Genomic DNA, 14,516 nt, shown 5'->3' with positions numbered 1-14,516 from the left:
TTGTGGAGCTGACCAGACCCCAGAGAGAATAATGTTAGTGTTTTCCTAAATAGTGTTTGCAGATGGCTTATGTCATAGGTACTTTCTTTTCTGTTTAGATTGAAGGACGTGTTCTGCCAATGGAAAGAATTAACTTAAGAAATACTTCATTTATCACATCTCAGGAAGTAAACTGGATTAAGGAAATAACCAGAGACCTTCCCATCTTGACTGTGAGTGATTTTCAGGGTGGTAAAGAGAAGACCAGTATTCCTAAAATGGTGGAAATTAGGAAGGAGGAATGGTCTAGTGCAGGGGTGGGCAAACTTTTTGACTCGAGGGCCACAGTGGGTTCTTAAACTGGACTCAGAAGAAGGAGCTGCGGCCGTGTTTCCCGACGTTGCCATGTTAACACTGCTGCTGGTGAAGGAGCAGAGGGGAGAGCAAGAGAACCCTCCGCTCTTTCAGCTCCACGGGCCGGATAGAACAGCCGATCCGGCCCGCGGGCCATAGTTTGCCCACGGCTGGTCTAGTGTCCTCTTTTTGAGAGAAAGTTTCAGCTGAATTCTCATTCTTAATTATCTACTAAACAGAGTCCTTCAAAGAGAGTAAGCTATTTTGTTAGATGAGTTGTTAGAGGTAAGCCCTTTGTTTTATCATGGATTTAGGAAAAGAAAATAAATTGCATATAGCGCCAGCCTACCACTCACTCTTCCTTTCTTCCCTCCCCCTCTTTTTCCCTGGGGGTTCCTGGAAGGGGTTTTCATTCGTGAAACAAGCAAAATTAAAAATTTCCTACTAAGATAACCAAAGAACAAAATGGTATATAATTATTTTGAAATGTTTCCGCTAACTTGGTCTTTATAGCCACACAAAAAGTACACATCTGTTTCTAAAACTTTTCATTGAAATATAATATATTTAAAGAAAAAACTACACTTTCAAGTGTATAGCTGATGAATTTTCACAAATTAAATAGACCTGAATGATCCACACCAAGGGTTAAGAAACATAACTTTACCAGTGCCCTGAAGCACCCATCCATGCTCCTAGTTACTATCCACCTCTCACCTTACACACTCCAAGAATAGCCACTACCCTGGCTTCTCACAACATAGATTTGTTTCAGCTGTTTGAAATCATACAGTAAACATTCTTGTATGTCCAGCTTTATTTCTTCAACCTTGTATTAGTGAGTTTTACCCTATTATTAGGTATGATTGTAGAGCTACAATTCTCATTGCTGTATATTATAGTATTCTGTGCCCCAATTTACTTATCACACACATCTGTAATAGGAAGTAGGTAAGGCAGGACTCAAGCTGAGAGAGTAAAAAGCAATTTATTTTCTAATAACATTTTCGAGATATGAGTCTGGAGTGTTCAAGTTATGGGAAGTACTAAAAATAGCTTGTGGTTCTTCCTAGGTCCCCATGCATTTCTGGGCACTCTTTTACCCAAAGAGAGCAATGGACCAGGCCCAAGAACTGGTTAACATGTTAGAGAAGGTAGCTGGCCCCATTGGCATGCGCATGAGCCCTCCTGCCTGGGTTGAACTAAAGGACGATCGAATAGAGACCTATGTCAGAACCATTCAATCCATGTTGAGAGCTGAGGTAATAAATTAATTTAATTTGAGTAGATTTATAGGATGAATGTTCTAAAACACTTTGAATACTTGATTTTAAATAACCTGGGTTATCAATTAGCTGTTGATGCTGTTCAGAAACCTGTGTCTTATTTATCTGCACATGAAATACTGAACTAAGAAAATAGTCTTGCCCTGACTGGTGTGGCTCAGTTGGTCGGATGTTGTCCCGTGCACCAAAAGGTTGCTGGTTCGAGTGCAGGTTTGACCCCTGGTAGGGGGCACGCAGGAGGCAGCTGATCCATGTTTTGCTTTCACATCTATGTTTCTCTCCCTCTCCTTTTCTTTCTAAAAAAAAAAAAAAGAGAGAAAAAGAAAATCAGTAAAAAAAGAAAGAAGAGAAAATAGCTTTTATGTCCTTCAGTTAATTTTGCTTTTCTTATTTTATGTTGGCACTCTCACTCACTCTAGTGTTCTGTTCATCACATAATTGACTCAGAGTAGCTGACTTAACTTTAGTTCATTATCTATATAGAACATGTCGTGCTCAGAAAGCAACTTCTTGGCCCAGGTGCCATCTTGCACGATTCAATACTGAGCTGTTCCAGTCTGGTCTGGCTCTAGAGCCAAATTGCTCTGGTGATGAACTTGGCAGATGGCCCATTAGCTCCATGCTGATAGTGGATCAGGATCACTAGAGCTGAGCAGGTCATAGTCCTCCCATCTCAGTAGTTCAGGCCTGCAGTTCTTATCTGTATGTACATAAAACAGGAAGAATATCAAGGAGGAAACAAAAGCAGAGGAAAGATTTTGGCAGTAATTAGTCCTTGAAGATCGGTTCTTGTGGGATTAATACTAGAATTATATTCATTTCCTCCTGACTTTCCATGCCTATGTACTCTGCTGTGGCCTCCCTCCCCCCAGGCCTGGTGGTTGATAAAGTCTGCTCTGCTTTAAAAAAAAAAACAAAAACAAAACAAAAAAAAAACCCACCCTAGTTTAGTACGTCAACTCCCTCATTTCACAACTTCTCGTGTTCTCTTCCTGTGTATTGCCAACAGCTTTCATGCAGCATGAATCTGCGTTTCATTCATAGTGTTTACCCGATTTAACTCATATTGGTCTCACTGTCTCTCTGTAATCTTTATGGCATTGTTTTATTATTCTCTTTGTTAGAGGTCACAAACTCAGATGTCTACTGGAACCAGATGAGTAACACAGATGAGTGGAGTGGGCCAGGAGGGGACTGTAATGAACCAAAAAGAGTAAACCCCATAACTGCAGATAAAAAAAAGCCCAGCATTGTCAAATTGATCTTTAATTTGTTTTCAGTAGAAGCCAAAAATCTAGATTTGCATATGTGTGCATCTCCCTATGTTTAAATGTTAATAACATGAAAACTTACAAATCATTATAAGGACTGAAAAACTACATCTATTGGCTAGATTCAGCCCAAAGTCTCCCTATGTGCAGCCTGTGTTCTGCATGACTTTGGAAGTTCTTTGATGTGATGTGTGGCTAGAACGTCCTCTGAGAAGTCTTTTTTTTTTTTTTTTAAATATATATTTTATTGATTTTTTTACAGAGAGGAAGGGAGAGGGATAGAGAGTTAGAAACATCGATGAGAGAGAAACATTGATCAGCCGCCTCTTGCACACCCCCCACTGGGGATGTGACCGCAGCCAAGGTACATGTCCTTGACTGGAATCGAACCTGGGGCCCTTCAGTCCGCAGGCTGATGCTCTATCCACTGAGCCAAACCAGTTAGGGCGAGAAGTCTTAATCTAACACGAATCTTGATTTGGAATAGAGTAGTATTGATTCACCATTTATAGCCATTTCTGCTATAAAGGATTGGCAAATTTATTTCACTGGAGTGCTACTTTTCTTTATTCAGACTTTGAAAGATCCTCTGCGTTTTTTGAAATATACTTTTATTGATTTGAGAGAGAAAGCAAGAGGGGAAAGAGATAGAAACATCAATGATGAGAGATAATCATCTATTGGTTGCCTCTTGCATACCCCATACTGGAGATCGAGCCTGCAATCAGGGCATATGCCCTGACTGGGAATTGAACCAAGACCTTCTGGTTCATATGCCCATGCTCAACCACTGAGCCACGCCATCTGGGCAAAAGATCCTCTGTTTTTAATACTGGATCTCTAAAGCAGTGAGGGATAGAGGGTGCTGTTATGAGATGTGCTGCTGGCAAAATCATTCTCTCTTCTAACCAGAGAGAGAGAGAGAGAGCACGCGCCCAAGTGAGTGCTACTTAGGGGTTTGGCAGTAGCTTCATTTCCATCTGCATTTGGCCCTGAATTGTTTCTTGTGGTATTGCATTCCATGTGTCCTCAGTTAAAGCTCTGTGGTATGAATGTAATACTAGTAAAGTGCTTAGTTTACTAAAGAAAGTGGTAAAAATATTACAGAGAATTGAAAATAGCAAATTATAAGTAACCCTTGCATATATTCAAGTCTGGTCCTTTTCTAGGCATCTTAAGTCTCCTAATAAATAAATGAGGGAATCAGCTTTTGATAATTTTTTTTTATATTTTTATTGATTTTTTACAGAGAGGAAGAGAGAGAGATAGTTAGAAACATCGATGAGAGAGAAACATCGATCAGCTGCCTCCTGCACATCTCCCACTGGGGATGTGCCCACAACCCAGGTACATGCCCCTGACCGGAATCGAACCTGGGACCTTTGAGTCCGCAGGCCAACGCTCTATCCACTGAGCCAAACCGGTTTCGGCTTGATAATTTTTGGTAACATATTACGTGTTTATGCAAAGAACCCCTGGACCCAACATTCGGGTTCAAGGACCCATTTCTGTGGTAGAATGTCCACCATCTTTGTTTCAGTCTCCTCTCTACCTTAAAGGTGCCTTGGCTTTGCAGACTCTCAAACTGCCTCTGACTGGAGCCTTGTCAAAGTTCCCAAGCCAAACTTACATATACTTTATCTTCTCAAGGGGAAGATACAGATGGTTGTGTGCATCATCATGGGCACACGTGATGATCTCTATGGGGCCATTAAAAAGCTGTGCTGTGTGCAAGCTCCAGTGCCTTCGCAGGTGAGTAGGAGCTGGGCGGGAGGCAGAGATGGAAACAAGCTTCCCTGGAGGCTTGGACAAAAGGGATACATACATGTGTGTACAAAAAGACTTAAAGTAACTATTAGAAGGTAGCATGTGAATGCCCTCCTACAAAGCCTGCCCTTCATTAGAGTAACCTGGAGAACAGCAGATGCTCTTCATAAATGTTGCTTTCATATTCCCAATGAGTGCTTTTGCTTGTGTCGAGTGTGAGTCTCTAGGTGGTTTCACATGATTGGGTTCTGAGAGTACAGGCTTCACTCAAAGAGGGGAAGGCTGCCTTGGCCAGTGTGGTTCAATGGGTTGATGCACTGTTCCATGCACTGAAAGGTGGTCAGTTCAATTCCCAGTCAGGGCACATACCTAGGTTGTGGGTTCCATCCCCAATGGGGGCACATATGGGAGGCAACCAATCAGTGTCTCTCTCATACATCGATATTTCTCTCTCTCTCTGCCCCTCCCCCCTCTCTAAAATCAGTAAAACATATCCTTGAGTGAGGATTTTTTTAAAAAGAGGGAAAAGCTGTTCTCCCATGGATTTATTTTCATATGTTGCTTTAAGTTTCAAATAATAATTAAATATGGGTTGAAAAAAAATTTTACTCTGCATGAGATCTTTTGAAAGGTGTGGGTGTGTGTGTGTGTGTGCGCGTGCGCGCGCCAGCGTGCACCTGCCAAGAAACTCTAAAATTAGAACTATTAATACAAAGTGTTTTAACTGCTAACTGAGGTTTTTTAAAACAAATGTAGTATAGACTTTGAATTATTTACATTTTCTGAGAGGTTGATAGTGTTCTCTTTCCCCATACTTTTTCTGGACCCTTTTTTGTAGGTCATCAATGTCCGAACCATTGGTCAGCCCACCAAGCTTCGGAGTGTGGCCCAGAAAATTTTACTGCAGATTAACTGTAAATTGGGTGGTGAGCTCTGGGGAGTAGATATTCCTCTGGTGAGTGATGCTGTTATATGTCTTCATTCAGTTCAACCTGCCTAGCTATTTTTCTCATAGAGTTAGCCCTACTTTCAGTGCTTAGTGGTCTAAATGGTTCATTGCCTGTTTTTGTATAGCCCTTGAGCTAAGAATGGTTTTTGCAATTTTTAATGGTGAAACAAAAATAAGGCTAATATTTTCTGACACATGAAAATTATGTGAAGTTTTCCCTAGCCGATTTGGCTCAGTGGATAGAGTATCGGCCTGCAGACCAAAGGGTCGGGTTTGATTCCGGTCAAGGGCACGTACATTGGTTGCAGGCTCCTCCCTTGCCTGGGCCCTGATTAGGGCTCGTGCAGGTGGCAAGCAATCGATGTGTTTCTCTCACATTGATATTTCTCCCTGTCTTTCCCTCTCTCTAAAAATCAATGGAAAAATATCCTTGGGTGAGGATTAAAAAATAAAATTATGTGAGGTTCAGTTGTCAGCATCCTTAAATAAACTGTTATTGGAACATATCATATTTCTTTACGTATTATCTGTGACTTCTGTCATGCTGTGATGGCAGAATTAAATAGTTCCTTCAGAGACCATGTGGCTCACAAAGCCTAAGACATTCATTCACTCTTTAGCTGTTTACAGAAAACATTTGCTGATTCCTGGTCTTTCTCTTCATTTCCCAGAATTTATTTTCATATGTTGCTTTAAGGTTCAAATAATAATTAAATATGGGTTGAATGGATCACTTGGGGTTTTTTGATTAGTTTTTTGTTTTCTAACACAGAAACAGTTAATGGTAGTCGGGATGGATGTTTACCATGATCCCGGCAAAGGAATGCGCTCCGTGGTTGGCTTCGTGGCAAGCATCAACCTGTAAGTACTCTTCATCGTGCCATTTCGTTTGGTTACATCATTTTGATACCTAATCTTATTATAAATACAGCAAATGTTTTTTTAGTATTTTATATTATAGTAAAGTATATTGTCTTTTACCTAATACATAAAAGTACAGTCAAGTCCTTCCTCCTCTATCTTCCTGTGAAATTAGTTTACACAGTCTATTACCAAACTTGTCATATGTGTAAGTTTGTTTCCTGGCTACAGCATCTCCTTCAGAATGAGGACTGTGTCTTATCGGAGATTATCTTTTAACTCCAGAAATGAGGGGAGTTTTTATTTATTTATTTTTTATTGTAAAAATAAGGCATGGTTGTGCAAATATCTGTAGAAATTTAGAAAGTGAGTTTTTCATGGTTCATCTTCTTTCAACCATTACCTAAGGTTTGATGTATATATACTTTCATATTCTCTTCTATGCACATACTAACACACACACATAGGTGCTGTATATATGTATATACAAATGGCGTAATACTATGTGTACTCTTCCTCAGCTTGATATTTGTACTTAAACTGTGTATCTTGGACAGTGTCCCATCAATAAAAGTAAGTTCTCTTTAACTGTTGTATGGAGTTTATTGTATGCCACAGCACTATTTACTTAACTAGTCCTCAGTTGATGGGTATCTATGTTGTCCCACTTTTTCAACTGGCAGCAGTTTTGTAGCAAATATTCACAATTATATCTATATTTTTCCCCACATCACTTTGTGTTTTTACATGTAACATAAATGCATTTACTACTTGGTGTTGGATTGGTGCGTTGAAGCCTGTGTGGGCTAACATTCAGCCTGTGGGCCTTCCTCTGTGAGTGTGTTTATCCTCTTCTCTTTTTCTTTCTTACTGCCTCCATCCTAGCACCCTCACAAAATGGTATTCACGAGTAGTATTCCAGATGCCTCATCAAGAGATTGTGGATAGCCTGAAGCTGTGCCTCGTGGGCTCCTTAAAAAAGTTTTATGAGGTGAGGAGAATGTCAGTTCTAAAGTTTTGGGATTTTGAAGGACTGCCTACCTGAGCATTTTAAGAGGAAGTCTGACTTAGAAGGGAATCCCACATTGAAGGTGAGTCTCTTGAACAGACTGAAGAGTTAGTCATGCTGAACAGGTAGTTTAACAGGACTGCCTTCAGGCTGCTGCTTGTACACAGCAGCTTAAAGAGCTAAATCTCTGAATTGGTTTGGTAAGTAATGATTATTTCCCAGGTTGTCAGCCCGAAGCCTATAGACATCGACTTCATGCCCTTATCAGGGAAACAGAGTAAATATCAGCAATAAAGTAGTATATGACTTTACTCAGCTTTATGGCTGTCATTAGGCGCTGCTGGCTCTTTTCATTTTGGTTCAAGACAAATGCCTCCCTCTAAATCACCCCTAGAACTCAAAGGAATGCTAACCATGGAGAATTGCTATCATTAAGCTGATAAAGGGTCTGGGAAATGAACAAGCAAAATACTGGGTTTTTCCTTGGCCAATACATCAAAGGAAGCATTGATAAAGTAACTTTCATTTGCTAAGGTCAGAGTTAGCCCTTTGCATGAAGATTAACCAGCAAGAAATTTAAAATTTTCATGTGATTGAAGTCAGTCTCTAGAACTCTACCTTGGTTTTTTTTAGAGTAACATTTCTTATGGTGTCCCTCAAATAGTTTGATACTGTTTTAGGATTGATTGGAGGTTATGTAGAAAATCAGTTGAATTTTTGTCTCTAAGGAGGTCCATGTGATATGTCACTTTGCCACCAGGTTCTACCACACTTTGCTTTTTCTTGTTGTGATTGCTTTTCCTTCAAAGTTCTGTCTGTCTTGTAGGCCCATGCTTGAAAGTTACTTCTGTTCTGCCTTTCCCTTTGCCCCCAACTGCTCCAGCCCTTAGCTAGACTTATATCTTTATATGTTTCTCTCCCAAGGCCTTTAGTTTATGTTCTGTGTAGTAATTAGCACATCCTGCCTTATATTAATTACTTGGATCCTTATGTAACTTTCCCTCTGGGTTGTAAATTACTTGAGCACTGTTTGGTTATTGATGGCTATGTTACAAATTACTGTAAAACTTAGTGACATGCAGTGAGCATTTATGGCATTCATGGTCAGGCAGTTGGACAGGGCCTAGTGGGCTCCAGTCCCTCTTCATGTGGGCCTCCTCCTGTGGTCTTTCCACATCTGCTAATTTGGACTTACTTAGCCGAATATCTGGGTTCAAGCCATGAGTGTTCCAAGAAACTGAAAGAACAGGTGCAAGTCATGTCACCTTTTATACCTCAACCTGGAAAGTCATGCAGTATCAGTTCCACTGCATTCTATTTGTTGAGTAGTTTCATTCTGAATATTACTAACATTTGGAGACCCAGCAAACCTCAGTTTTGCCAGAGAAGGTGAAAACACCATCAGGCCCTTAGGAACTCTAACATAGATATTTTAAAATACTAGAGGCTCAGTGCACGAAATTCATGCACGGAGCGAGGAGGGGGGGGGGTCCCTTACCTGGCCTGCACCCTCTCCAATCCAGGACCCCTTAGGGGATGTCCAACTGTGGGATCGGGCCTAAAACAGCAGTCGGACATCCCTCTCGCAGTCCAGGACCGCTCGCTCGCTCCTAACTGCTCACCTGCTTGCCTAATTGTCCCTAACCTCTCTGCCTGCTTGCTTGATCTCCCCTAACTGCTCTCCTGCTGGCCTGATCGCCCCTAACTGCTCCCCTGCCTGCCTGATTGCCCCTAACCACCTCTGCCTGCCCTCCTGATCACTCCTGACCTCTCTGCCTGCCTGCCTGATCACCCCTAACTGCCTCTGCTTCCCTACCTGATCGTCCCTAACTGCTCCCCTGCTGGCCTGATCACCCCTAACTTTTCCCCTGCCTGCCTGATCGCTCCTAACCTCCTCTGCCTGCCGGCCCGGTCGCCCCTAACTGCCCTCCCCTGCCGGCCCAATTGCCCCTAACTGCCCTCCCTTGCCAGCCTGGTTTCCCCTAACTGCCTCTGCCTTGCCCCTGCCACCATGGATTTGTCCGGAAGGATGTCTGGAAGATGTCCAGTCTAATTAGCATATTACCCTTTTATTAGTATAGATAGTTTCCAGTTTAGAGATTGTTGTGGGTTGAATTGTGCCCCCACCCCAAAAGATGTTGAAGTCCTACCAGTGAATGTAACCTTATTTGGAATTAGGGTCTTTACAGATGATCCAATTAAGATGAGGTCATTAGAGAGGGCCCTAATCCATATGACTATGTTCTTATGAAGAGAGATTTTGACACAGAGACAAACACACATAGAATAAAGACAATGTAAGGCACAGTGAGATCACAGTCTACAAGCTAAGGAACACCTGCGGTAACCAGGAGCTAGGAGGGAGTCTGAAAAGACTCTCACAAGCTTCAGAAGGAACCAACCCTACCAACGCCTTGAGTTTGGACTTCTAACCTCCAGGCCTAGGTGATGGTACATTTCTTTGTTTAAGCCACCCAGTTAGTGGTACTTCATTACAGCAGCTCTAGCAAATGAGTACATGCCCAGCTTCTGACACCTGCAGTTGTAGTCCTGATCCAAGAACCACTGCATCAGGTAGGAGAGAGTGTTATACTCATGTGGAGAAAAACAACAAAAAGTATCGTGGTTTTGCCAGTTTTTTGTTTTTTTATGTGTCTTTTTTTTTTTTTTTTTTTTTGCCAGGGGAGGAAAGGCCATCTGGGGGCAAGATCTGGATCCAGTTTGGTCTGTTGGTAGGCACCTGGGGCTTTCCACCCTAGTGACCTGGATCTGACTAAATTGTTCCTCCAGTTTGTTCGGCTATCTCAGTTTCCCCATTTCGCTTGCCATGGAATATTCCTAGCTTTTTGCTATTCTGCCTCATACTTTTCTCTGATCATTATTCTTGAATTTCTTAAACTTTTTTTTTTCTTTTTTCTTAACCTTTAGAACATAGTCAGTGATTTTTGTTTTGGAGAGAAACTATGGAATTTTTTCTATTTGCTCTTCTAGATCTCCTCTTAACCTCTTCTCACCCTGCTCTGTGACTGGAAGGTTGGTCCATACTGATTATATCGTTGGCTTTCTTGCCTGGCTTCTGGTTGGTTTAGCTAGTGAAAGACATTTTCAAAGGACTAGAAAAGTTATTGTTATATCTGCATTCTTCTCACCCCATCCCCTTCTCTAGAATCCATAGAGAAGGGGAAAATATCTAACAAGACTTTCCTTGACCCCACTCATGTTGAGTGTGAGTACACACTCATGGAGGGAATAAAGAAAGGATTAGCAAAAATAAAATAAATAAATACATTAAATAAAATAGTTGGTTTAGAGTACTTGTCTAGTAAAACTAATATTGGGGACAATTTTTTTTTTTCATGTGTATGGACTATACTTTGTTGGCGTGCCTCAAAAATTTTTATTGGAAACTGGACATTTTTAGTATAATGTGGCAACTCTGTAAATTATATCTCTGCTCCCAAGGATTGTTGAGTCTTACTTGTTTGTTGAGTTTCTTGGCCTGATTCTGTGATCTCTGTAGTCTGAACTGTGCATAGCCACTGAAATCTCCCTGTGCTTAACCTTATTCAGCTAATGACTACACAAATATTTCTTTAAATGCCTTGAACTTGTTCTGCCCCCTCTAGGGACTGGTAGATTGTTTTCACATTAACATAGTAGTGAAGCTGCAGGGTGTAAAAACTACTTCAAAGAAAGTAACAACCCATTTTTAAATTGGCAAACAGCCTGGCCAGCATGGCTCAGTGGTTGAGCATTGACCTATGAACCAGGAGGTCACATTTTGATTCCATGATCAGGGCACATGCCCAGGTTGCAGGCTCAATTCCCAGTGGGGGGCATGCAGGAGGCAGCCAATCAATGATTCTCTCTCATCATTGAAGTTTCTATCTCTCTCTCCCCCTCCCTCCCTCTCTGAAATCAATAAAAATATAAAAATAAATAAATAAATTAGGCAAACATTTGAATAGACATTTCTCCAAAGAGCATACACAATAGACAAGAAGCACAGAAAAGAGCTTAATATCAATTGTTATGGAAATGAAAATTAAAATAAAATATCACTTGCTCTGGTTTCATTGGTTAGAGCATCACTGCCCACTTCCTTCCCCTCCCACTCCCCACCCCCCTGCAAGGGTCAGGGGTTCAATTCCAGTCAAGGGCATGTACCTGGGTTGCAGCTTCATTCCCCTGCCCGGTCAATGAGAAGTCAGGGAGCGTGCGGGAGGTAACCAATAGAAGTGTCTCTCTCACATCCATATTTCTTTCTCTCTCTCTCTCTCTCTCTCTCTCTCTCTCTCTCTCTCTCTCTCTTTCTCTCTTCCCCCCATCTCCCTCCCTCTCTCCTGTTCACTCTCTAAAAATCATTGGAATAAATATCCTCAAGTGAGGACTAACAAAAAAGAAAAGAAATACCACTTATCACCAAAAGCAGATAAAGGCATTTCACTAGAGACCAATATTTTTCAGGAACAAATATGCAAAAATCCTCAACAAAATGGCAAATCAAATAAAACTATGCATGAAAAATTATACACCATGGCTGTACTGAAGTGAATACTGGCTCTCCAAATTCATGTCTGCCTGGAACCTGTTAATGTGACCTTCTTTGGAAATAGGGCCTTTGCAGATGTTCAAGTTAAGATGAAGTAGGTGGGTTGGGATGGGTCCTAATCCAATGATTAATATTCTTTTAAGAAATGGGAAATTTGATCACAGACTCATAGGGTGAAAGCCATGTAAAGAAGCAGAGACACAGACACACTGGAGAGAAGGTGCTATGATGGTGCAGGCAGAGATTGGAATGGTGTATGTACAAGCCCCAAGACAGCAGGGATTATTAGAAACCATGAGAAGCTATAGGAGGCTAGGGAGTATTTTTTCCCTAGAGCCTTGGAGGAATCATGGCCCTGCTGACTCCTTGAAACCCTGCTTGTATGTCCCAGAACTGTTAAGATAATAAATTTCTGTGGTTCTAAGCCACTCAGTTCATTGTTACAGCAACTCTTGGAAAAGAGCAATACAACAATGAAGTGGCTTAAATTCCAGTTATGCAAGGCTAATTTAACATTTGATTTGAAAATCAAGGTAGTTTATCATATCAGCAGGCTAAAGGAGAAAAATATCACATCAATAGATGCAAAAAAGCATTTAACAAAAGTCAACTCCCATTCATGATTTAGAAAAACCCTAGCAAACTAGTAATAGAGGGTGAACCTCATAAACTTAATACAGAACATCTACAAAAACCCTACAGCTAACATTATACTTAACTGTGAGAAACTACATGCTTCTCCATTAAGAATTGGGAACAAGACAAGTATTTTTTAAAAAATATATTTTATTGATTTCTTACAGTGAGGAAGGGAGAGGGATAGAGAGTCAGAAACATCGATGAGAGAGAGACATCAATCAGCTGCCTCCTGCACACTCCCCACTGGGTATGTGCCCGCAACCAAGGTGTACATGCCCTTGACCAGAATCAAATCCGGGACCCTTGAGTACGCAGGCCGACGCTCTATCCACTGAGCCAAACTGGTCAGGGCAAGACAAGTATTTTCCTTCTCTCTGCTTCTACACTCAATATACCAGAAGTCCTAGGTAATACAAAAAGACAAGAAAAGGATGTAATGAACAAAATAAAATGATGTGCAAAATAGAATCAGAGGAAAGGAACAGACTGACAGCTGTCAGAGGGGAGGGGAAAGGGGAAATGCATGAAAGAAGGTGAAAGGTTTAGGCAAAGAACATACATGCATAACCCATAGAGACAACAGTGTGGTGTTGACCAGAGGGAAGTGAGGGGTGAGGGCTGGGTGAAAGTGGGCAAAGGAAGAGAAAATGGGGACATCTGTAATAGTATAAATAATAAAAATAAAGCTTAAAAGAAAATAAACATGTTAAAAGAGAAAAAAACGAGAAGCCCTGGCCAAGTAGTTGTTGGTTAGAGCATCGTCCTGATACACCAAGGTTGCAGGTTTGATTCCGAGTCAGGGCACATATAAGAGTCAACCAATGAATGCATAAATAAGTGGAACAATAAATCAGTGTGATCAATGTGTTTCTCTCTGTCTCTCTCTCCCCGCTTTCTTTGTCTTCCTCTCTCTCTCAAATCAGTAAATTTTTAAAAAAGGAAACAAAAGGTATACAGATTGGGAAGGAAGAAAGAAAACTGTTTTTGTTTATAGATAGAATGTTTAAGTAGAAAATATCAAGGAATCAACAAAACTACTGGAACTAAATAATCAAGAATTACAAGGTTGCCAAAAGTTAACGTACAAAAGTCAATTCCTTTTTTGTATACTAGCAATAAACAATTTCAGTTTGAAATTAAAGTCAGTACCATTTATATTAGCACCAAAATTTGAAATATTTAAGTATAAATCTAAGTTTACATGGGAAACTATAAAACTTGTTTGTTTGTTTTTCCATTCAAAAATATCTAAATAAATGGAGAGAGATCCCATGTTCATTGATAGGAAGACTCAATATCTTTGAAATGTCAGTTCTTCCCAGCTGGATCTATAGAGTCAGTGTAATCCCAATCATAATTTCAGCAAGTTATTTTGTTGATTTCTACAAACTAACGTTTAAATTAAATGCAAAGGTAAAAGACACAGTACTGAAGAAGAACAAAGTCAGGGGTCTGACATTACTCAATTTAAATAGTTTCTGTAAAGCTATTATAATCTAGATGGTGTGGTATTGACAAAAGAATAGATATGTTAGTGTAACAGACTAGAGCACTCAGAAATAGACCTGTACAAATAAGAGGCCAGTGACTAATAAAAGAGCATAGTCACTGTAATGGAAAAAAGGTAGCCTTTTCAGCAAATGGTTCTGGAACAACTGTCCAGCCCCATACCAAAAGAGAGGGAGAGAGAAGAGAGAATCTATACACTGAACTTATACCTTTCACAAAACATTAACTCAAAATGTATTACAAACATATTTAAGATGAAAAACTATAAAACTTCTAGACGATGACATAGGAGGAGATCTAGGTAACCTTGTGTGGTGATGACTTTTTAGATGCAAAACCA

At 40.6% G+C, this 14,516-nt stretch overlaps 1 protein-coding gene across 1 annotated transcript in view; it reads left to right on the top strand.

Moving 5' to 3' along the window:
• Positions 1–14,516, top strand: part of PIWIL2 (piwi like RNA-mediated gene silencing 2) — a gene marked incomplete at its 3' end in the record, with an annotated part of 59,344 nt that overhangs the window by 26,728 nt on the left and 18,100 nt on the right. The window contains exons 14-19 of the mRNA XM_081091140.1: positions 99–212; positions 1,407–1,595; positions 4,541–4,642; positions 5,496–5,612; positions 6,379–6,467; positions 7,353–7,458. Of these exons, the coding sequence (XP_080947266.1) occupies positions 99–212; positions 1,407–1,595; positions 4,541–4,642; positions 5,496–5,612; positions 6,379–6,467; positions 7,353–7,458 (717 nt within the window). The remainder of the gene's footprint in view (positions 1–98; positions 213–1,406; positions 1,596–4,540; positions 4,643–5,495; positions 5,613–6,378; positions 6,468–7,352; positions 7,459–14,516) is intronic.

Source organism: Myotis nattereri, assembly GCF_964212035.1.
Source record: "Myotis nattereri genome assembly, chromosome: 5".
Classification (NCBI taxonomy): Eukaryota; Metazoa; Chordata; class Mammalia; order Chiroptera; family Vespertilionidae; genus Myotis; species Myotis nattereri.
Note: the sequence above shows the minus strand (reverse complement) of the source record. Positions and strands in the feature narration are given on the sequence as shown.